The sequence below is a fragment of the Oreochromis niloticus genome, linkage group LG4 (assembly GCF_001858045.2).
Source record: "Oreochromis niloticus isolate F11D_XX linkage group LG4, O_niloticus_UMD_NMBU, whole genome shotgun sequence".
NCBI lineage: Eukaryota > Metazoa > Chordata > Actinopteri > Cichliformes > Cichlidae > Oreochromis > Oreochromis niloticus.
The window spans coordinates 19,487,028-19,510,916 of NC_031969.2; the positions used below are offsets into that span (position 1 = coordinate 19,487,028).

The following is a 23,889-nucleotide window of genomic DNA, read 5'->3' on the forward strand; positions in this document are numbered from 1 at the left end:
CCTGCGCAGCAGGTGAGTGGAATGATTGCAGGTGCGCAGGCCAAGAGCGTGAACCAATGACTGTAGAAAATGTGGGCGACCTGACAGCTCCCCGTTATGCTGGCTGCATAGATCATAAACCTCGCCTCCTCCGTGTTAACGGATGGCACTGGGGTCAGACAGACTAAAATGAAAGCCTTCTCCTCAGAAACGTTTTTTGTTCAATAAAACTTATAATCAAAAGTACTGGTGTTTTTCCACATAGAGCATAAAAAACTGCAGAATTTGTGTCAGTAAGAAAAAAAGAAGGAAGAATTGTGACATCACTGAAAAGTGTGATAGCTGGCCTGGCATAAAAAAAAATCAGCAAATGAGTTCAAAACAAAAACAATTGGACGACATGGACTCAGGCGCTGTCATTGTCCTGGGTGTGACCCAGTGTTTTGTGTTATTTGTAATCATTCCCAGTATTTAGTGTTCTCTGTGCCTCCCTTATGTTTGGTCTCTGTGCTTCTCAGTTGCTCTTTCTCCCGTCAGTTGTAGCCCCAAGTCAAGTCCGCGTCTCAGTGTTACGTTTCCTTTTTTACGTTAAAGGTCTGTGTCCTGCGTGAATGTATTTAGTTTCACATCCCTTGGGTCTCATCATGTGTGATTTCTCCCAGCTGTGCCCCCCTATCTGTGTCTCAGTCCCCTCGTTATTCCCCAGTGTATTTAAGCCCTGTGTTTCTCTGTGTCAGTGTTGCGTCGTCCCCCCATGGCTGTGTTTTTCTGTGTTTCCCCGTGAGTTTAGTTTATTCTTTTCCAGTTTAGTTTAGTTTTGTGTTATATGCCTTTTCCTTTGCCTGCAATAAAGCTGTAGTTTTTGAGTTCAGCCAAATCTTGACAGGGGCAGACTGGAATCACAAGTTAACTGTTCTTTTATTTACACAAAAACACCAGGTGCAGAATATATACAGGTGGGAGGGAAAGCCAGGGGTTCCAGTGGTCCACGGGGTAGGGGAGAGAAACAGATCATTGTCACTCGTTCACTCCATTTGAGAGATCCACACGCACGACACTCTAAACTGCACACATCCACATTTAAGTTTCCATGGTTCAGGATGTCTAAGCCCAGAGAGACGAAAGTAACAAATAGTTACATACACAAGCACACTAGAATTCACCAAGCTGGATTTACACTAACTTATCAAACTCAATAGTCCAGCGACAAGGAGATCAGAGCCACTGCCTTAAGTAGTGGCCAGAGGACAAGATGAATCACCAGTGCGTGCTTAGTAGCACGTGCGTGGGCCAAAAGCGAAAGCTCGCAATGAGCTCCACCCAGGCACAGTAATGAAAGAGAGAGGGAGGGAGAGCACAACCAAAACAAAGGCCTGGAAAGAGGGCACAACGGGCTGGAGCATACAGGCTTGACTTGGGACACATGGAAAATACTGGAAATGCGTATATTGCATTTTTGGTCTCCCAGAAGATGGCCCCGACCAGGTAGGAAGGTGGGAGAATGAGTCCGGGGTCCTCCTCCTCCTCTGTAGTGTTGAATTGCTGGGAGAGTGCATCCGGTTTCACGTTCCATGATCCTGGTCTGTAGGTGAAAGAAAAGTCAAAACAGGTGAAAAACAAAGCCCACCAGGCCTGCCTGGAGTTGATACGTTTGACTGACCAAAAGTATTCCAAGTTTTTGTGGTCAGGCCACACTATGAATGGTTGTGCGGCGCCAGTGCCTCCATTCCTCCTATAAAAGTTTAATAGCCAACACCTCCCAGTCCACGATGTCATAATTATACGTTGTGGGGGAGAATTGGCGAGAGAAAAAGGCACATAGGTGGAGCTTGTCGTCCTTTTGTTGAGACAGGGCCGCCCGCACCCCAGAGTTAGACGCATCCACCTCCACAATAAACTGCTGTAGAATGGGAGCTGTAGAAAACCTCTCTTTCAGCTGAGTGAAGGCTTGCTGAGCCGCTCTGTCTCACTGACATGGAACTTTTGGTGAGGTTAGTTTGGTAAGTGGAAGTGTGATCTTACTAAACTAATAGTGTCACAGGACATTCACAGACACATTTACACCTAACATCCTTCTAGAAAAAGGTTTTGAGTTAATTTGCCCTTTCCACTTCCACAAAAACAGTCTATAAAGCACTGTCATCTTCTTGTTATTAATACATTGTTTGTAATTATAGCACCTTTTCACCAAAGCAATCTGTAACATGCGGTGGAGATGAAGCCAGCCGCGGAGGTGTGCAGGTGGATAGCGAATGAGCAACAGCTTCTGACTTTCCAAAAGTACTCATTTATTTACAATATCAAAAATAAAAGTGTCACCTCTACCACACATTACTAACGAGCACACTAGTCCGCGTACACACGGGAGCATCCATTACAGGGAGAGTACGAAGAAGAACAAAAAGGGGGTGTGTCAGGAGTTTTCCTGTATTGCAACTCAGGTCGGAATAAAAATGCTCAGACAGGTTTAACGTGTACACGGGTGAGACTCAGGGAGACTCGCGCCCCTGCAGTAAAAAGAAAGAGTCTTTATTCAGAGAGCACATACAGGAAGAGAGAAAATAGAACTGCAGGCTTCCTGTGTAACTTCCCCATTTAGGAGTCTGCACAGAGTTGCAGAGTTTAAACTGAATACTGAAAAGAGCAAACACATTTAGATAATGAAACGTACTTTTAAGCATAACATAATAAAAATCCCAAAATCCTAAAAAATCTCTTAACATTCCCTCCTGTTGTACATATGTATATGTACAGTTCATAGCTTATTGTATCAGTCTATGGCCACTTGTAAACATTTTTAGCCAAGACATCATAAAACAGTGGGTTTCGTGAGTATGTTATATCCAAGTGTCTATCTCATTATCATCTTCTTCATTCTGTGATAGGGTGATGTAAGCATGAATTGAAGCAGAATAACAGTATTATAACAAGTCCTTTAATCAGCAGGGACTTCCAAGAGCTGCTTAAAAGCCACGTAAGCCAGTCTTCTGTGTTTGTGGCATAGTCTCGTTGTTGTGCGTCCCGAAGTTGTCTGAGTGTTTTCAGAGCATCAGTCATGTTCGGTGAGTGCACATTATCTGGAATGTATGTGCAACATGTATTGTTAAAGAGGACACCTGTCTCCTTTCTCGGCGAGAATTATGTCCAATGCTACCCTGTGTTGCATTACTGCAATGCACAGAGCATCAATCTCCTCATCCCATTTGTCGTTGAATTTACATGAAGCATTCAGAACCTTTTGTCTTTCAGTCCAAAGTTTAAATTCCTCTGGGACATCGGAACCCCACACAGAATCATGCTGCTTGAGGTCTGGGGTGCTTCGTCTTTTCCTTGTTGTTGACGTTGATGTTGACGTGGCGTCCATGGTTATCTTGAAAGTGTGGTCAGATATGAAAATGGGAGCACACTGACCTGTCCAATTCCCAGGAAGGATATCCCAGGCCATCCCTTGCACCCAGAAGGTGCCATTTGAGATGTTGCTGCTCTTCACGGGCCCTCCAGGAGCGTGTGTCTGTACTGCTTTGCAGTTTGTGGTGGTGTTTCCCATTGGCGTGGATCCGTTCTCTTGGCGGTAGCATAGGCTGTGGCTCACACACCAGTCATGAGACAGAAGGCGCCGCCATGTGGTGATACACTGCATTACACCAGCAACTGTTACAAATCGTCAGATAAGATATTAGTTTTTGACAATCTAAGACTTTTTTCAGTATTATGAATATTTTCTCATAAATTATAAAGTCTAAGGAGCTTAGAAAGAAAAGCGTCTGGACTTCTTTAAATTGCTTGAAGACATTTCACCTCTCATCCGAGAAGCTTCTTCAGAGTCCCAGATTTAAGACCAATGGGAGTGTCCCCATGGGTGTAAAGGGAATCAAAACTGGATTATAGATGGCAGACAGTTGTAGACCGTGTCGTAAGCCACCGCCTCTGTTTACCCTCTGCTTTACCCTCTGTTTACCCTCTTTGAACAGAGGCGGTGGCTTATGACACCAGTTGCCTGCCATCTATAATCCAGTTTCGAGATCCCATGCCTATCCTGGTTCTTCTGACCTCAGGAGATCACATGATAGGGTGGGGCCAGGTTTCTCAATGAGTTCACCCGAAACCTTGGCTGATTGTGACCTGCACCCGTTTTTCCACCTTGGCTCGTATGATTAGGTAGAGGATCATTAGGAGGTCCGCTGTCTCTCTTGGGGGGACACTCCCACAGGGCTTAAATCTGGGACTCTCCACCATTTGACCTTAGACCTGAAGAAGCTTCTCGGATGAGAGGTGAAACATCTTCAAGTAACTTAAAGAAGTCCAGATGCTTTTCTTTCCAAGCTCCTTAGACTACGATGACCTGGATGGCTGAGAACCTTCACAGACATAAACTATAAACTACATTCACTCCTACAGAAGAAAGCCAAGTACCCCAAAGAGAGAGTGGCTCTTTCTGCTGCCACACAGAGGTCTCTGGACAGGAAAAAGAAGACAAGACAAAGGGAAACACATGTTTTTATGGTAATGCTGTTTAGATCGAGTGATTAGTGGTGTATGTGGTACTAGGGTTGATGAGTCTCCAGCACAGACTAGGAAGATGCAGCAGAAGCCAAAATGTCCCACTACCAACAGATACGATATTACTTAATTATTACTTTTTAATTGATTCTATATTTCACTTGATGTAATTTCTAAATGATTGTCCCCAAAAGTTATTTATATACATTCATTACTCCTTTTCTAGAGTCTTGAAGCCAAGCCAAGGACAAACGGTTTGTGCCCCAGGACAGCTTAACCGTCAGGGGCAAGTCTGTACTGGTACAGATTGTAAAACATCTATTATAACACACCCATTGCCTGAAGTCATTTTCTGGATAACCATTCTTTTTCAGCACATTGTCCACCAAGGTTTAAATATTTGTTATTATAATTAATTATAATTCTAACATCATTTGTCACATATTAATAAAAGCAGCAGTCTTCAGACACAACCTGTGTTTGACGTATAAACAAAGATCTTTGTTTACACACTGGCATGCTGTTACATTAATTGTAAGGGGCAAGTTTGTACTAGTTTGTCCAGTAATTATTGTACCTGTATAGTACCAGTAAACATTGTAGTCATTCTTTCTTAGCTCAGTGTCCGCAAAACTTTAAACATTTTTTGTCTTTAATAGATAATTAATTACAGTTCTAACATTATTTTAGTCACATATTCATACATGTAGTTGTCTTCAGACGCACCCTGCCTTTAATGTATTTAAAGTCATCATAGCGTGTTTTTTTTTTCAGAAACACTCCAGTGGAGAGGGTAAGGCACTCTGAGAAACTGAAGTAGCAGCAGCGTGACACAATATGCCCTGACCTGTTAACTGGAGTTTTTACTCTTTAAATGCAAACCTTTCACCACTAAGACTTTAGTCAGCGCTGCTGACCACACGATGGTCCTTGAATTAGCTTTGGAAATTCACATGAATGTATTCACGAGCAAAAACAGCATCACAGTGCTGTTGGTTTGACTGTTGCCACTTGCCAAAATATTTTGTGTCAACAGCTGTTTCTTAATGAAGGACAAAATAAGTAGCTGTAGTTAAATGTAAGTTAAAAGAAGCTAAATTGAAAACACTTAAAAACAATTCTGTGCCTAAGTACTTTGCCTTTGTTATCGGTCATGTTTTTGTCATTGTTAGGTTAAGGCTGTGTGCAGGCAGGAGTGGTGGTAAGGAGGACCCAAAGTGCAGACGCTCGGAGGCAAAAGTGTATTTAAAAAAAACTCAGCTTTAATGCTGGATGGCAAAAAGTAACAAAAACCCCAAAAATACAAAATAAACTTACATGAAACAGGCAGATGGAACACACAGCAAAATGAACGGTAGATCGCGACAATGACAAACTGAAACACAGGGCTTAAATACATAAGATAAGATAACCTTTATTAGTCCCACACGTGGGAGCAATCAGGGAATGGGCAACAGGAGGGAAACACAGCTGGGGCAAATCAGGACTAACAAGACAAAGAAAGCAAAACCAGATACACTAACATGAAACACGGACTTTCAAAGTAAAACAGGAAACATAACAGAGACGCAAACTTAACAAGGGGATACAGCTGACAGGGGAGACAGAGCAACTATAGAACACAGAGACATAAACCATAAGACAGAACTCTAAGAAACCCAAAGACTAGAAATGATAAATAATATAATAAACTCAAAAGCCCTGGGTCAACGACCCAGGCATCCTAACAGTACCCCCCCCTAAAGGGCTGGCTCCCAGACAGCCCAAACCAAAACAAAAAACAACCCAACCAGGGCGGGCGGTGGGGGCCCAGGACGGAGGGCTCGAAACAAACCAAACAACCTAGAGACCAAAAACAGAAAACACTGGAGCCCAGAAAACAACCAAACAAAACCAGGCACACGACAGTGCCCCCCCCCCCAAAAAAAAAAAAGTTCAGGGGGCCGGCCCGGAGGCTGACGGCACCAAAGTCCAAACCTGGGTCGTTCAGGAGGCCAGCCGTGCAAAACGCAACGGCGGCGAGGCAAGCGAAGAAGGTCCGGAGGCCGGCCACGCAGAGGGCAGCGGCGGCGAGCCAGGCGAAGGAGGTCCGGAGGCCGACGGCCCAAGAGCCCAGAAAACAGGTCAGGGGGCCGGCCGGGCGGGAGGCACCGGCGGCAACGGAGCAGGTCAGGGGGCTGGCCGGGCGGGAAGCACCGGCGGCGACGCAGTTCAGGGGGCCGTCCATGACAGTGATGACAGTCCTCCATCGGCCTGGAAAGTGGCCGGACAGGACGAGGACGTGCAGGCTGAGCAGGGCGAGGACGTCCAATCAGAGGCCTGGAAGGAGGCCGGACAGGACGAGACGGCATGGAGACCTCAGGCGCAGACGAAGCTAGACGGAGCGAGGCAGGACCAGGCGACACTGAAGGCGAAGACACGGAGGCCAGACCAGGCGAAACAGAGGCTGAAGCCGGACCAGGCAAAGCTGAAGACACGGAGGCCGGCCCAGGCGACGCAGAGGCTGAAGCCGGACCAGACGAGGGTGAAGACTCGGAGGCTGGACGCGGCGTGAGAGCCACAGGTGGAGGCGCTGCAGGCGGCGGTGTAGGTGGTGGCTGAACGGTCTCCGTTGAGATGAGGATGTGTTGGCTGGGTCCTCCAAGACCCCCAGCTGACGAGGCAGGAGGCTGGATGGGCTCCTCGGGCCTCCAGCTGACGAGGCAGGAGGCTGGATGGGCTCCTCGGGCCTCCAGCTGACGAGGCAGGAGGCTGGAACGGTTCCTCGGACCCTCCAGCGGGAACAAACGGCTGAAGCGGTTCCTCGGACCCTCCAGCGGAGACAGAAGGCTGGATGGGCCCCTCGGACCCTCCAGCGGAGACAGGTGGCTGCGGCTGGACGGGCCCTCGGACCCTCCAGCGGAGACAGGTGGCTGCGGCTGGACGGGCCCCTCGGACCCTCCAGCGGAGACAGGTGGCTGCGGCTGGACGGGCCCCTCGGACCCCCAGCGGAGGCAGACGAAGGCTGGACGGGCCCCTCGGACCCCCAGCAGAGGCAGACGAAGGCTGGACGGGCCCCTCGGACCCCCAGCAGGAACAGGAGGCTGGATGGGCCCCTCGGACCCTCCAGCGGAGACGAACAAACGCTGGTGCGATTCTCCAGAATCGCCAGCGGGAACAGAAGGCTGGACGGGCCCCTCGGACCCTCCAGCGGAGACGGAAGGCTGGTGCGGTTCTCCAGAACCCCCAGCGGGAACAGAAGGCTGGACAGGCCCCTCGGACCCTCCAGCAGAGACGGAAGGCTGGTGCGGTTCTCCAGAACCCCAGCGGGAACAGAAGGCTGGACGGGCCTCTCGGACCCTCCAGCGGGACCAGGTTGCAGAACAGGCGACGGAGGAGAGGAGTGGCGGTGGCGAGGGCGCCGTTTCCTCCGGGATGAGGGAACAGGAACTGGTGGAGACATGGAGACCACCTCCTCATCCTCCGACCACATAGCTGCCAGGAAAAAGGCAGGCGAACGAGGTCCCGGATGGTGTGGCGAGGGAGAGGAAGTCCGTGGCAGTGTTGAGGCAGGTGGGGAGTGTATGTGGCACTGGGGCAGCGAAGAGGAAGAGTTAGTGAGAGAGAGAGCAAGCTCACTAGCCCTGACTTGCTCTCTCCACGCAGCTATGGTGTTCTCCAACTTTGTGTCCTTAGCAAACCGAGAAAGCCGAGGGTTATGCCGAATGACGGCATCCACTGCACTCAGCCCGACTGCCATGGTCCTCAAATCTGGGTATTGGGCGATGCGGTCAAGCAGGCTCACCATCCGCTCCATCTCAGCGTTGTACTCCGAGGAAAAAGAGTCTGCGGGGTCCATTTTCTGGTCGCGATCTTCTGTTAGGTTAAGGCTGTGTGCAGGCAGGAGTGGTGGTAAGGAGGACCCAAAGTGCAGACGCTCGGAGGCAAAAGTGTATTTCAAAAAACTCAGCTTTAATGCTGGATGGCAAAAAGTGGCAAAAAGTAACAAAAAACCCCAAAAATACAAAATAAACTTACATGAAACAGGCAGATGGGACACACAGCAAAATGAACGGTAGATCGCGACAATGACAAACTGAAACACAGGGCTTAAATACATAGAGGGAGCAATTAGGGAATGGGCAACAGGAGGGAAACACAGCTGGGGCAAATCAGGACTAACAAGACAAAGAAAGCAAAAACCAGATACACTAACATGAAACACGGACTTTCAAAGTAAAACAGGAAACATAACACAGAGACGCAAACTTAACAAGGGGATACAGCTGACAGGGGAGACAGAGCAACTATAGAACACAGAGACATAAACCATAAGACAGAACTCTAAGAAACCCAAAGACTAGAAATGATAAATAATATAATAAACTCAAAAGCCCTGGGTCAACGACCCAGGCATCCTAACAGTCATGTGACTCAGGGCTTTTGTATAAATTAATATTATCTTATCCCTGCCCATGTGTTTTCTCTATTCGCTGTCTGCGTGGCTATTAGCCAGGCCAGCTTCCAGGAGAATGGTTCTGGACCCTATTTGTTTGTTTTTTTTGTTTTTTTTATTTTTTGGAAAACAAAAGCCAAACTTTTATTGGGGCAAGGAAAAATCCAACAGGGACCAGATAACAATATCCATCAATCAAAACTAAATATACAACAGGAAAACTCACAAGCAGACAGACAGTAAGCTTAGAACAGAATGAGTGGTTACACCCACAATGAGGAAATGAAAGGGAAACAAACACTGCCACTAATCGAGTAAGCAAGTATACACTCCAGTAGAAATGTTTAAATACACAACAGGTAATGAGGGAAGGTAAACTAGATGGGAAAACAAACACTGCAGCAACTAATCAAGGAGGCAAAGACAAAGGAGGTGAAATTTATTAGAAAGCACAGGCAACACAAATAAAACTGTAAATAAAAGAGAACAAGCCAAGAAGGACAGAACAGAAAATATAATAGAAAATATAATATATAAATCTAAATAATATAATATCCAATATAATTCCAAACTGAAAACGCTGTTGTTGGGTTTCCTATTGTTGTATTTTGTCTATACACCCTTGTGGATAAAAAAAAAAACAGGTTCAGGGAAAGTTCATTAGTCCTGGTTAAAGTAATATACTTGGGTATGGTTGTGTTTATGACTCTAACTTTACTGAACAACTGTTTTCACTGACTTTTGTTTTTGTTTTTTTGTTTTTTGTTTTTTTTGTCTGTCCCGTTTGGCTCTTTTGCCATCAGAATTATTGTCTAGAGGCAAAGACAGATGCCCAACGGATTTACTTTACCAAATTGACCATCCCAGCCTTGCCGTAATGGTCCATTTAATTCACCTTTTATTGTTTATTTTATTTTCACTTGCTGAATACGGGACAGACTTGACTGGAAAGGGGAGAAAGAAAGAGGGAAAGAAAAAACAGCTGAGAAGAGGGACGGGGGAAAAGGGCAGAAAACAAAAACCAAAAGAATAAGCAGACAAAAAAATACATCTATCAATCATCTGGATCACCTGTTGAGAAAGAAAAAAGAAAACAAGCAGAAGAAAACGAGAGTAATAGAATAAACAACATCACAATGATATATGGGAATATGACAGTAAATACTAAATATTAAACATTATTGTGCAGCACGTAAGATCGACAGCGCACAGTGTGCTTTGAGGTAGGAGCCAAAAAGGGTGTAGTTTGTGTGTGATCACCCGTGTGTACACCTGTGAGCATGGACGCGCTTGTTTTTTTTTAAAAGGTTCCTTCATGTAATGATCTGCTAGAGGGTGTGGGGGGCCACTGCCCCGTTCTCCAGGGCATGAAGTAGGTATGGAGGAGATCAAAACTCCAGACATCCAGAGGCCCCCAGAACACAAGAGACCAAGGAAGACCAACAGAGGGGCAGCCGCGCCACTATCCCAGAAAGAGCTGAGGAGAGTCCCAGATGAGGGGTCACTCAGCAGCCGCGGAGCAGAAGCCAGGGGGGTTGCAGTGACGTGCCCGTGAGCTCCGCCGGCAGCCAGCTGTGCCTGAGTGACCGAGCCCCAGGCCGAGAGGCCGAGGGCACCCCACCCCCGAAGTGGCCCGAGCGAGCCCCAGGCTCCAGGCCCCGATAAGCAGCCACCAAGGAGTGAGCCGGTGTGTACCTGGACGCCCACCCCCGGACACAGAGAACCACCAACGCACTGATGTCTGAGGGCGTCCGCCACCGGCAGGGGAAGTGGTGGGGGGAGATAGGCCTCCAAACCTTGGAGGGCCTGAGATGTTCCCAGAGAGGTGGCGTCTGATACCCAACCTGACATATAGACACAGACATACAGGCACACACAGATACAAACATCCATTCCCACCCTCATGCTCTCATAAGCAATTACTCCACACTCAACCAACGTGAAGACAGACATAAATAGACACTGTACACACAATCACACTCCCCAAGCGTACTCTAAGAACCGGGTCTAGGTACCCTTGCCCCTGGAGGGGGAAGCTGCACCCAGACCCAGGTGGTGTTACCCTTTCCCTGCGGTGGGGAGAAGCAGACCGCCCCGACTCCGCAGCAGCAGGGAGGCCCCACATTCCAGACCCCAGTCGGACGCCAACTCCTCCTCCTAGCCCCCCCCCCCCCCCCCACTCCAGCAGGCCGCAGAGAACGGGGGTGTCAGAAGACTCCAAACCTCCCTCCACACGCTCATATGTAGTGTTGATGCATGTGTGTTCTAAGGTGCATTTAAAACCCAGGAGGGCATGGAGCTACCTGCCAGAGAGCAGCAGGTAAGCGCATAGCCCCTCCTCCTAGCCCTCAATGTCTACGTGTATTTAAAATTGAGAGGTGGGCAACGACGCCAGGGGTGAGGTGTACACCCTGATAGTAATTTGGATTCCGTGTAGCGTGCCCACCCCCAAGATCCTATATGTATGTGTAATGAGAGTGTAAGTAATGTGAATGTCTAAGTTGTGGCCCCTATTTGTTTGCTTACAGGGTGATGATGCGAGGGGAGCCGCGGTGGAGCAACGGACTCCAGCGCAGAGTGCGAGCTGGGCTGGGACGTGATGAGCCCAGTGGAGGGAAGAGATGGGGATAGGAGGCTTCTCCTTTTCTGCCTGGGACGAGGCTGGTGTGGACCCTGCTCTGAAGGAGGAATTTCAGTCCTGCTTGTGAACACCTAACAAACATTTATCCTTTGTTGTGGGACAGTTACATTGTGGGACAGGGTGTGAGTTTAGTGAGCATAGAACATTGTGTTTTATATGTTTGTTTGTTTTTATATTGGGTTTGTTTATTCCTGGGGATTTTGACAACATTTTATTGCTTGTTTTTAGAATTGTTTGTCATTCTTACTCCCTGGTTTGGACATAATCTGTTTCTGATCAGAACTACATCATCTTTGTGCCCTGGGTTTCTGACTGGCGCAATCTCCCCTTGTATCGAAAGAACGGCATCACGTTTGACTGGTGCCACTCGCCAAAATAATTTGTGTCAAAAGCTGATTGTCAATGAAGGAAAAAATAAGTAGCTGTAGTTAAATGTAAGTCAAAAGAAGCTAAATTGAAAACACTTAAAAACAGTTGTGTGCCTAATTACTCTGGCTGTGTTATCTGTCATGTTTAAGCATGCATATATTTAATAACAACTGCTTATAGCTTTACATCCAGTTTTACACAGGCAGTCAGATAATTTAGTTGTGGTGAAAATACAATATTTAAAGGTATATGATTTATTCATTGCATTTTTTCTTCAAGGGCTTTAATTACCTGATGTATGCTTAAACATCAAGGTAAGTAAATCCCAAATGTACTGTTTGGGAAAACCTGCAGTCAGTTGAGACTGAAGAAGTCACTTGGATGAGTGACAAAACGTTTGTCCCACTGAAAACACGACGCCTAGATGAACACAATCAACCTTTTGGGCTATAGTTACAAATTTGTACATTATTTTCTTCTTTTTCTATGCTGAGTTTTCAGTTCTCTGTGTCATACCAAAGTGTTTTAGTATTTGGTTTAAATACCTTATGAAAAGGAAAAAAGATACGGTCTCTGACATCTTCAGTATTCTGATTCTTTTTTATAAACTATAAACTACATTCACTCCTACAGGACAAAGCCAAGTGCCCCAAAGAGAGAGTGGCTCTTTCTGCTGCCACACATCGGTCTCTGGACAGGAAAAAGAAGTAAGCCAAGAAATGGAAACACATGTTTTACATTAATGCTATTGAGATCCAGTGATCAGTGGTGTATTTGGACTTCTTTAGGGTTGGTGAATCTCCAGCACAGACTAGGAAGATGCAGCAGAAGCCAAAAAGCCCCACTACCAACAGGTGTGAAACACGGCTGTGGGATGTTATTACTTTTTTGTTCATTTTGTGTTTCCCTTTATGCAATTTCTGGATTATATTCCCCAGAAGTTATTTACATAAATTCAGTATTCCTTTCCTAGAGTCTTGAAGCAAAGCCAAGGACAAACGGTTTGTGCCCCAGGACAGCTTAACCGTCAGGGGCAAGTCTGTACTGGTACACATTGTCAAACAACTTTATAACACAACCATTTCCTGAAGTCATTTTCTAGATAATCATTCTTTCTCAGTGCATTGCCCACCAAGGTTTAAACTGTTTTTTCTATAATTAATTATAATTCTAACATCATTTGTCACATATTCACATAAAATGTCACATAAAAGTAGCAATTTTCAGGCACAACCTTGTTTCGACGTATAAACAAGGATCTCTGTTTACACTCTGGCATACTGTTGCATTAATGTAGCTTCACACGATCACAGATGCACAGCAGGCATTCAGTGTGGACTTTGTTTCAGAAATGACTGAAGAGAAAGAAATTGATGAGACCAAGAAACAATATAAGACATTTTCATAAAATAGTATTTCTGTAATATTGTGTGAAGTGATGCGTTTACTGCAGCACCACGCTGATTTCATATTTGTGCACTTGTAGCATTCAGTGTTGAGTTTTTTCTCCCACATTGCTGTGTGTGTCGTTTAAAGGATGTTTGATTTAATTTAAAATGTCAGATTGTTTTTTTCTTCAATTTCCAGAATATATTCTGAAATTATTTAAATTTTCATGGAATTTAATTCATGATACAGTTAAACTGGGTCAACTTACGGCATAAGTCTATATATGAGCTTCTTTTCTGTTGTTTGCGTTACCGATGTTTCATGACCCATTAAACATGTTTAACATGGTATCAAACAAGAATCCTGCTTAGATATTTAAATCTGGCGTATGATAAGGTAATAAAGCCACATATGAACAGTGGTCATGTTTATTTCTCAAAAATCTCTAAAAATCATTTACTGTATTTATACATGCTTTTTTCTTTTTCTTTTTTCTTTTTGAGGAACGAGACTATCATTTGAATTGACTCTGAATAGCAGCACAAATCCAGAGTGAAGAAGGAGATCAAACAGATTTTTCAGGCATATTTAAAGTAATAAGACTTTAATTGTAATCATTTTTATGTAGCAGGATACAAACATTCTTGAGCAAATCAATCTGTATTATATTCAACAGACTTGCACAAATTGCAACATTAAACAGAATAAGTCTCATCAGCCATTAGACAATAAAATGAGGTAATATGAAGCTTTATGATCTGTTATCTCAGTAATAACAAGCTGTATCAGGATGCAGTAAACCACATTCATCCACTCACCCTGGATTTTTAGCGTTAATTCACAAAATGTTTATGTGTCACAATAATATGCATTTCATTTTGATTAGAGGTAAACTAACATTGATGATAAATATGTAGTGAATACAAAGTTGGGAAAGGCAAGCTTTTGGCTGTTTACAAATCACTCCATAATTTCCTCCAATATAAAGATAATACACATATAGTAATGAGTGATATAATCCTACATTGCACTGACTACATTATGTCCACACAGTCACACCAAAAGAAAACGTAAGCAGTATATATGAACAAAATGACTCCAAACTGCTTTGAAAAAACTTCATTATCGTTCAGTTTTTCCAAGATTGGCCAAGACATTGTTTTTTCCATCTTTACCACTGTCATAAACATAAATAAAAGTTTTTAGTTTCCTGTAGTAAAAACAGCCATGTGCCATGATATACAAGACAGAGAAAACACCTTAGCTGTGCTGGAACTTTAATATCTTTCATATGAGTTTGGTAAAGGCACCAGCCAACCATCCACATACATGCATTTACACCTAACATCCTTCAAGAAGAAGGCTTTGAGCTGAGTTGTCCTTTCCACTTCCACAAAGATGGTCCTTGATGCACTGTCAGGAATCATCCTGCTGTCCTCTGCATCACGTTTGATATAAAACAGCTGGACCACAATGACTGAAATAGTCGAGCACACACAGTTGGATGTGCAAACACAGTTCTCTTTAAACCTGACGATGAACTGTATTTCTCCATAGCAGCCATTCTTGAGTTTTATGACACAGTCTGTTCTGTCTGTCTCTTCATGGTTTACAGAGTAAACAGTATTTCTGTTGATGAAGCTGTCAAAGGCTTCCACTGATCTGAATGAAACAGGTCGTTTTAACAGCTCTTCTATTGCTAGTTTCATGGCTACTGTCATATCCAGATGCCGTGAATTTCCAAGCAGATTGTAACAATCAGTGGTGTCATTTACTGGTGAAATTCTGGCTAATGGAGAATTTCCGTCAGAAACAAGGGAGCGAAGGTGACTCGGCAGGCACTGCCAATAGAGAAACTTGTCCTGAATTTTTTTAGGATTGTAGTTTATGTTGCTAAGCAGTGCCCTTAAATTTGCACTGTTCTTCTCAAAACTGAATGCTGATGTTGCCCAGAGAGGCCCCCAGTTACGCACACAGTCAGCTAAGTGGATCAACTGATGGCAGTTGAATGACACGTTTTCTTCACCATAGAGTTCTTCCATGTTTCTAACAAAGAGTACCAAGTTCTCATGGGCCAGCTGAAGGTCATTTTGGGAGACTGATTCTTGTAGCAGAATGTGAATGCTGACCGACAAACAAAAAAAATGTTGGAGAAATGGAGGCTGGAGAAAGCCTGGTAGGACACTAACAGCATAAAAATAAAAGGAAAGCTCGCCACTCGGATGCTTTCCAAGTGTCCCGACCCTTCAGTGACTGTGGAGATCTGCTCATTTCTGATGGAGGCTTTTAACATTTGGAGATAAGAGTCCATTTGTGAAATCTGTTGACCTACATACCAGTCTTTCATTGAGTTCTCTGAGTTCAGCCACAATCCAAAGAGTTGCTTAGTCACACCAACTAAAACTGAGTGCATATATTCGGGTACAAATCCAAACACAATGTCAAACAAAGGAAGTCTGGAAAGTAAGGACATTCCTTTTACTCCATACTCTGAGGTGTTTTCATGGGAGCTTTCAGCCTCTCTTGCATTTTCAACAAACATATTCTTTGATCTTGATGCTTGTTTAGTTTCATCATATCGGTATGACCTCACAGATCCACAGCCTTTTGTTACCACTGTGCCAGGGTGTAAACACCAGTCACAGCCATATTCTCCATTGAATTGTTTGCAATTCCGGAGAAGTGGCCTCGCCACAGCATCAGAGGAGCAAACCAAGCAGAAGACTTTTGATGAATGAAGAGTGCCTTTGCTGTCTCTCCACTGAAATGGATTTTGGGCTAAATCACAACATTCATCCACAAATGGTTTCAGAAATGTGTTCATATGAGGTTTTCCTTGGCCAAACCAAAATCCAGCAACTATCATTTTTTCCTGTCTTTGTGTGTAAGGAAGTTCATTAATAACAAACTGAAGGGGCCAAATTGAGTATCTGGAGGTAAAAATTGGTACTTCATCAAAATTCCATGTCAGTGTCAGATCATCTGCAGCTAGTTTACCCTCTCTGAGGAGATTCTGGTACATCATCCCATCCATCACATCTTTGATGTTATCATGTTCATCTTTAACTGTTTTAGGTAACAACTCAGTGCTGTGGTTCTCAAGGATACCTTTCAGGAGGTCTTTCAGGGATGAGTACAGAAAGAAGTTTCCATTTTGAATGCTGCTTGCTTTGTTAAACACTGAGGCACAGTGAGAACAACAAGAATCAGGATTGTTTCCCATGAAGTTTTTACACTCTTGACAGTAAAACATTGTAAATCTGGTTGGACTTTGTCCTTCAGTCACTGTTGCCCTGGAGCAAATTGGCTCGTTACTCTAAAAAGACAAACAAACATGTGTTTTATATACACAAATAATGTTGGCATAACAAAATTATGCTGAAGCAGACACCAACTGAAATGGAAAAATGTTGTGGTCCTGCATCTAAAACAAGGCCAAAACATCAGCCAGACCTACCTATACTCTTAATATTTCATATTCACTTGATGAAGGTGCATTTCAGATATGTATATTAAACAAATTTGAAGCAGTTTGCATTTGTTAGCTTCATTATTTATTGCTCTTCTTATTGCAGCATTATGGAGACAAAATATTTGTCTGCAGATAAAATAATTGTAAATCACTGGATTTTCAACCAGTTTAAAAATATTTTTTCTGACTTCCTTTCTTACCGTGTCTTTGCCATCTGGTGTGTCAGACGCTGAAACAGATTCCAAATGCTGAGGAAAAATGTTTGGCTCCTGTGTGAAAAGAAATACCAAATAATCATGCAGACAAGGCACAGTCCTTCATGTTGTTTACTCACAGTTTGAAAAATAGTTGAGCTGTGTTGGAGAATTCTGCTGAGGACTTAGGTAAACAGCTAACCTGGTTCACTTAGCTCATATTGACACCTGTTTTACTCTAAAGATATGAGTCCTTGAATCCATCAAAATGTATTTTTATTAGTACTGTCAGCGCTAATCTCTTAAAAAATGACATTAACGCCATAATGTCATTTTAACTTTAGTGGCGTAAGCGGTTAGCTTGTTAACGCGTTAGCGGCGTCCAGCTCCACGAGTGGGGCGATCCGCGGTAACCAGCTAATGTAGATTTGCTGTGTTAATGCGGCTATGGTGTCGACGTCATTTTAAGTCTGACATCCTGTCAAGTTCAAGGTTCATTGTAAGATTATAATCATGACCTGTAGGGCTGTGCACAGTGTAGCTCCAACTTACATCAGTGATCTTCTTCTGCCTTACCGCCCCAGCAGGTCCCTGAGGTCTTGTGACCAGGGCTTGCTGGTTGTCCAGCATACAAGGTTAAAAACAAAAGGTGAGAGAGCGTTTGTATCAGTGGCTCCCAGACTCTGGAACTCGCTCCCTTTGAGTTCGAGATCTGTGGACTCAGTCATTTCTTTAAAAAAGCAGTTAAAAACGTATCCGTTTAAACTTGCTTTTGGTTGCTTTTGTTTGTTTGAGGTTGTATGTCCGTTTCTGCTTGTGTGAAGCACTTTGTGATTTTATCTTGAAAGGTACTATTTAAATAAAATTTTACTTACTTACTTTACTTAAGGAGATTAACGCTGACAGCACTAATTTTTATATAATAACATGATGACTTTAATAACAAAAATGATCAAAGATTAATAACTCAATAATGAACCATGTTCAGGCACAATGAGATCATACCATTTCTGGACTGTCCTCTTGCTCTGCGCTTGTTTCCATCATGTCAGCAGAATCATCATTTGTTCTATTCAAGTCCTGCAGTGGTGAGGGATAAATTTAAGATGTATTTCATATAATAAAAGAAGTGCGATCAGTTTTGTTATATTGATACCTGCCAGTGTGAAATGCATTACATGCACAATAAATGTTACATTAAATACATGATCTTGTACTTGAATATTGCGAGGTTATTTTTCTGAATGTCACAGCGCTCACACACAACCTCCACTCTGATGCATTTCATACACTATTAATCTACTGATCTTCACCGCCATTTGTTTTATATAAACCCCCCCCCAGTATATTTTAACTTTTATGGCTTTATGTTCCAAGATTTTACTTGTAACATTTAATAAAACATCACCTGTAAGTATTCTCTGAGTCTCCTTTTAAACTTTACTCTTGGTCCAATTTTAGGAATCAAAGTATTGATTCTGCTTGACTTGAGACTTAGGAAAGCCTCTTTGTCAACACCCTCATCTGCAACAAAATGAAGTATTCAAATTGAAATTAGACAAAAAAAAAATATCAATATGGCATTACTGTAGAGCAGTAGTTTACGAAGGACCAAAACCAAACTATAATAAAATACCTTCAAATCTGTGAATCAGCTCACGGAGATGCCATTCAGTTAATTTTTCCTGGACAAAATGACACGTCTCCATCTACAGAATCAAAACAAACACATCACACATTAATAAAAACAATAGACCTGCTGATATAGAATAAAAAATAGCTGCCTTACCTGTAAGTATTCTTTGAGTCTCTTTCTAAACTTTACTCTTGGTCCAATTCTAGGAAACAGTAAATTGAGTTGGATGGAATCTCCAAGGTTTAGAAACGTCTCCTTGTCAATGCCTTCATCTGAAATAATGCCAACAACAAAATAAAATATTCAAAAGTCAGATGAAACTAACACTGCAAAACGAAAGAAAGATTTCTGTTTTCTATTGTAAGTCACAAATCACAGGAATAACCAGACTGACTTCTAAAACAGTAAATTACGATGCTGTTATAGTGCCATTACAGATACAACAATTCCCATTAAAGAATAACAATAAACTCATACCTTTAAATCTCTGCATGAACTCACTGAATCCCCATTCAGTTAGTTTGTCCTGGACAAATCCAGATGTCTCCATGGTATTTGCTGTGGGGACAATCAGGAATAACTGATTTATTCATATTTAAAGTATTATTCACTAAATAAGATCATTTACTTTCCTGTGTGGTTCTGAAGTGTCAGAGGTTTAAGTTTCTATTTATCTCAATAACCTTTTATATGTGACAACAGGAGGTAAATGTTTTTGTCTTTTAGCTGGATTGAACTCTTGCAACTTTTGCGACTTCATGTCACTCTGTAGGACTTCATCTAAATATCTAAAGTTTCCAGTTTAGTGAAATGTGTTTACACTGATGAAAAGGTCTCAGTTTTAATTTTCATTTGATTTCTTCTGTCATAGTGGAATAATATGATTTTTACAGAGCCAAAGTTTTTTAAGGGGCAAAAAATGTGAAATTAGCAGGTAACTGTTGTTGCAAATATATCGACATTTTCACAAAAACATATTCTAAAAGATCTCATTAGATCTTATTAATTTCAGAGTTGATAGTTTACATACACATAATGTGCTACAGGCACTGTTTCAAAATTTTTCAGTCTCCAGATGTCATTTATATAAAAAGTATTTGTGATATCTTGTTTAATCTCTCCACTCACCTTTACTGTCATCAACACGTTGACAAAAGCATGCATTTTTGTCATTGGCACTAAAACTATAGAGACTAAAGACCTGATGCTTTGCCAACAGCATATTTTTTTCTTCATACAAGGAAGCAAAAGCAACTGAACTACTCTAACCTTCAATTCTTACTTAATAGTCAACAGGAATAAAAATAAACAATAGGAAGGACATTGTGAAGACTGACAAGCGGGCAGGAGTAGTGTTGGCCGTATGACACTGATGCTCCCATATAAGCTCCAAACTCAAAGTTGCATTTTCCTTGAAACAGTATTTCAAAAGTTGCTTCGGTCTGGAAAATCACATGTCCCATGTACATGATCACACCCCACCCTACTTTCTCAAGCATCCCAACACATCCTGTTTCACCAAGGACACCTTCTTCTACCTGCTACATTACATAAGTTTACAGATTCAACTGACCAATCAATCCATCGTTACAAAATTGTATTTATGTCATTCACACAATGAATGATATAAATACTTTGATACAATCAGCAAATGGAAATTGAGACTTTATGTGCTGTCTCCTATTTCATTACTAGATGTCACTGAACAAAGCTTTGAATGAATGAACCAATTTTCAACAGGACTGATGACGTGGTTCAATAGAGGTTCATTGTTTTATTTGCACATAGGCAGGAGTCGGACCCAAACGCAGCATTTGGAAGATGGAGTGGTAAACTAAAAAGTGACCTTATTAACTTGAACTAAGTGCAAAATAATTCAGATAAAAACAATACAAACAAAAAACAAACAAACAAGAAGATCTGAATCTTCGAGGAAAACAGACTACACAAGACTAAGGAGCTTGGAAAGAAAAGCATCTGGACTTCTTAAAGTCACTTGAAGACATTTCACCTCTCATCCGAGAAGCTTCTTCAGGTCTAAGGTCAAATGGTGGAGAGTCCCAGATTTAAGCCCTATGGGAGAGTGCAAATCGTGAACAGAGGCAGTGGCTTACAACACCAACTGTCTGCCATCTATAATCCAGTTTTGAGATCACTTCCCGAACACCTCAACGCCCACTCACATCATAGGGCCTTCTGACCTCAGGAAATCACATGATAGGGTGGGGCTAGGTTTCACAATGAGCTCACCCCAAATCTTGGCTGATTGTGACCAACACCTGTTTTCACATCAAGGCTCATGTGATTAGGTAGAGGATCAATAGGGGGTCCATGTCCATCTTAGGGGACACTCCAATAGGGCTTAAATCTGGGACTCTCCACCATTTGACCTTAGACCTGAAGAAGCTTCTCAGATGAGAGGTGAAACATCTTCAAGCAATTTAAAGAAGTCTAGACGCTTTTCTTTCCAATCTTCTTAGACAAGCCTGACCTGGATGACTGAGAACATTCACAGACATACTACAAGAGACTACAAGAGACTACAAGAGACAAAACGTCACCAAAATAAGACAGGAAATGTCTGAGATTGACCTGGACTAAAATACATGAGCTTTACACACACAGAAGGCAAAACACAGAGACAAGATGGGCTTAACACAAGAGACACTAAGGACAAAACACAGACACAAGACTAGGAAATAAAAGAGAACCAACAAAATTAAACAAGAAACCGGAGACTAGAAATATAGATAACAAACCTCAACAACAACAACAACAAAAAATGCTGGGACTAAGACCCAGGACAATGACAAATATAATACAGACTGATTCAGTATCTACTTACATGCGGTCTCTTCTACTGAACTGAAGTCTGTTTCTTCTGTGTATTTTGCACTATGTATGAATAGTCCCCTCCCACCACTGACACAGTTCACATGGTGACATATTTTGTGTTACTTTCTACAGTCTAATTTATTTAGTGTCTATAAATAGTATAATATTTCCAGTTTAAACTCAAAAATGAAACCAATCAAACGCAACAGAACTGCAGATCTTAAACACTGTGTCATTACTCAGATAAATCTGTTAATTCATGTTGATTCGAAGAAATTAAAAAAATCATTCTAGCAACTTGAGTTTAGATGTGTGGAGTTAGATATGTCACAGAAGGTGTTGAAAGTAATGCAGATACCAGAGAGTGAAGCCAAGTGGCACACCCCGAGAAGGGTTTTTTTTTTCTTTTCTTATTTTTATAAACAGGTTTCTTATTTGCATAGGCAGAAAGTTGCTGTTGATATCCGGGAGTAGGTAGAAGTGATTTGCACACTAGTTTGAATACCCACTCCTAATTTTCCTCATAACCAACGACCTCTTGCACAACCACCACCAACACCATTTATCATGCGTGCAAACAAGTTATTATCTGTGCAAATGATCTGATATCCCTATCCTGGGATATCAAAAGCAGCTATGAAGACTATGAAGATGTGCTCAATGCTGATGCAGGCCTTAACATGTGAAGACTGTTGTTGTACCTACATGCATTTAACCAAAGACACACACACCAACTAAAATTGAGTGCAAATATTCAGGTATAAATCCACACAAGGCAACACAATGTCAAACAAAGGAAGTCTGGAAAGCAAGGGCACTCCTTCACTCCGTACTTTTATGTGTTCTTTTCAGCCTCTCTTATATTTCAACAAACATATTTGTTAATCTTGATGTTTGTTTCATTTCATCATATCGCTGTGACCTCACAGATACAGAGCTTTGTGTGTGCCAGGGTGTAAACACCAGTCACCAGCATATTCTCCATTGAATGGTTTGCAATTCTGGAGAAGTGGCCTTGTCACAGCATCAGAGGAGCAAACCAAGCAGAAGAATTTTTAGGAGTGATCTATGAATGGCTTCATGTGTGTGAAACGTGTTTATATTAGGCACATTTTAATGGCTTTATATTCCAGGATTTGACTGGTTTAAAAAAAAATATTACCTGTAATATTCTCTTTATAAACTTTACTCGTGGTCCGATTTTAGGAATCACAGCAACCTAAGCTAAACTGGCACTGGAAACTAAACACAAGGCACCACAGGCTCAAAACATGACAAGAGAACCACAGCACAAAGAGAGGGTACAACACCACACAGAGCAAAAAAACCCCCAACAACACAGGGCTTAAATACACAGTGTAATAATCAGGGAACTGGAGAAAGGAGGGAAACACAGCTGGGAGAAATTAGACCTAACGAGACAAGGGGAAGCAAAACTAGACTCACTGCACGTAGGACCGGGACTATCAAAATAAAACAAGAAACAAAAAACAATTCACAAAGAATTGACATTGAGAGACAGAGTGAAGGAATATGACACAAGGAGCACAAGGAAGACAGTGACGTAAACTAGAAGTCAAAGGAATTTGCAAAGAAAAGCGTCTGGACTTCTTTGAGTTGCTTGAAGACGTTTCACCTCTCATCCGAGAAGGTTCTTCAGTTCTTTTTTTTTTTTTTTTTTTTTTTTTTTAAACCTGTCCCGTTTGGTTCTTTTGCCATCAGAATTATTGTCTAAAGGCGAAGAAAGATGCCCAACGGATTTACTTTACCAAATGGACCATCCCAGCCTTGCCGTAATGGTCCATTTGATTCACCTTTTATTGTTTATTTTATTTTCACTTGCTGAATACGGGACAGACTTGACTGGTGGAAAGAAAGGGGAGAAAGAAAGAGGGAAAGAAAAACAGCTGAGAAGAGGGACGGGGGAGAAGGGCAAAAACCAAAAACCAACAGAATAAGCAGACAAAAAATACATATATCGATCACCTGGATCACCTGTTGAGAAAGAAAAAAAGAAAGCAAGCAGAAGAAAACGAGAGTAATAAACAACATCACAATGATATATGGGAATATGACAGTAAATACTAAATATTAAACATTATTGTGCAGCACGTAAGATCGACAGCGCACAGTGTGCTTTGAGGTAGGAGCCAAAAAGGGTGTAGTTTGTGTGTGTGATCACCCGTGTGTACACCTGTGAGCATGAACACGCTTGTTTTTAAAAGGTTCCTTCATGTAATGATCTGCTAGAGGGTGTGGGGGGCCACAGCCCCGTCCTCCAGGGCATGAAGCAGGTATGGAGGAGATCAAAACTCCAGACATCCAGAGGCCCCCAGAACACAAGAGACCAAGGAAGACCAACAGAGGGGCAGCCGCGCCACTATCCCAGAAAGAGCTGAGGAGAGTCCCAGATGAGGGGTCACTCAGCAGCCGCGGAGC

At 42.6% G+C, this 23,889-nt stretch overlaps 1 protein-coding gene across 4 annotated transcripts; it reads right to left on the reverse strand.

Annotated features, from left to right (window-relative positions):
* Positions 1-266: 266 nt before the first annotated feature.
* Positions 267-22,551, reverse strand: LOC102082017 (uncharacterized). Of its 4 annotated transcripts, none has more exons than XM_025906228.1 (8): positions 19,744-20,829; positions 19,093-19,173; positions 18,769-18,887; positions 18,616-18,688; positions 18,388-18,503; positions 17,985-18,059; positions 16,986-17,054; positions 267-1,561 (listed from the first exon to the last, which is right to left on the reverse strand). In XM_025906228.1, exons 1-8 carry the CDS (start codon positions 19,835-19,837, stop codon positions 1,172-1,174), a joined length of 1,017 nt encoding a protein of 338 aa, XP_025762013.1. In that variant the 5' UTR covers positions 19,838-20,829; the 3' UTR covers positions 267-1,171. The 4 variants fall into 4 exon arrangements, with proteins under 4 accessions (XP_025762013.1, XP_025762011.1, XP_013129749.2 ...); XM_025906226.1 differs by lacking the exons at positions 267-1,561; positions 19,744-20,829 and adding exons at positions 13,888-16,629; positions 21,461-22,551; XM_013274295.3 differs by lacking the exon at positions 267-1,561 and adding an exon at positions 13,888-16,629 and having other exon boundaries at positions 19,744-20,827.
* Between the last annotated feature and the right edge of the window lie 1,338 nt (positions 22,552-23,889).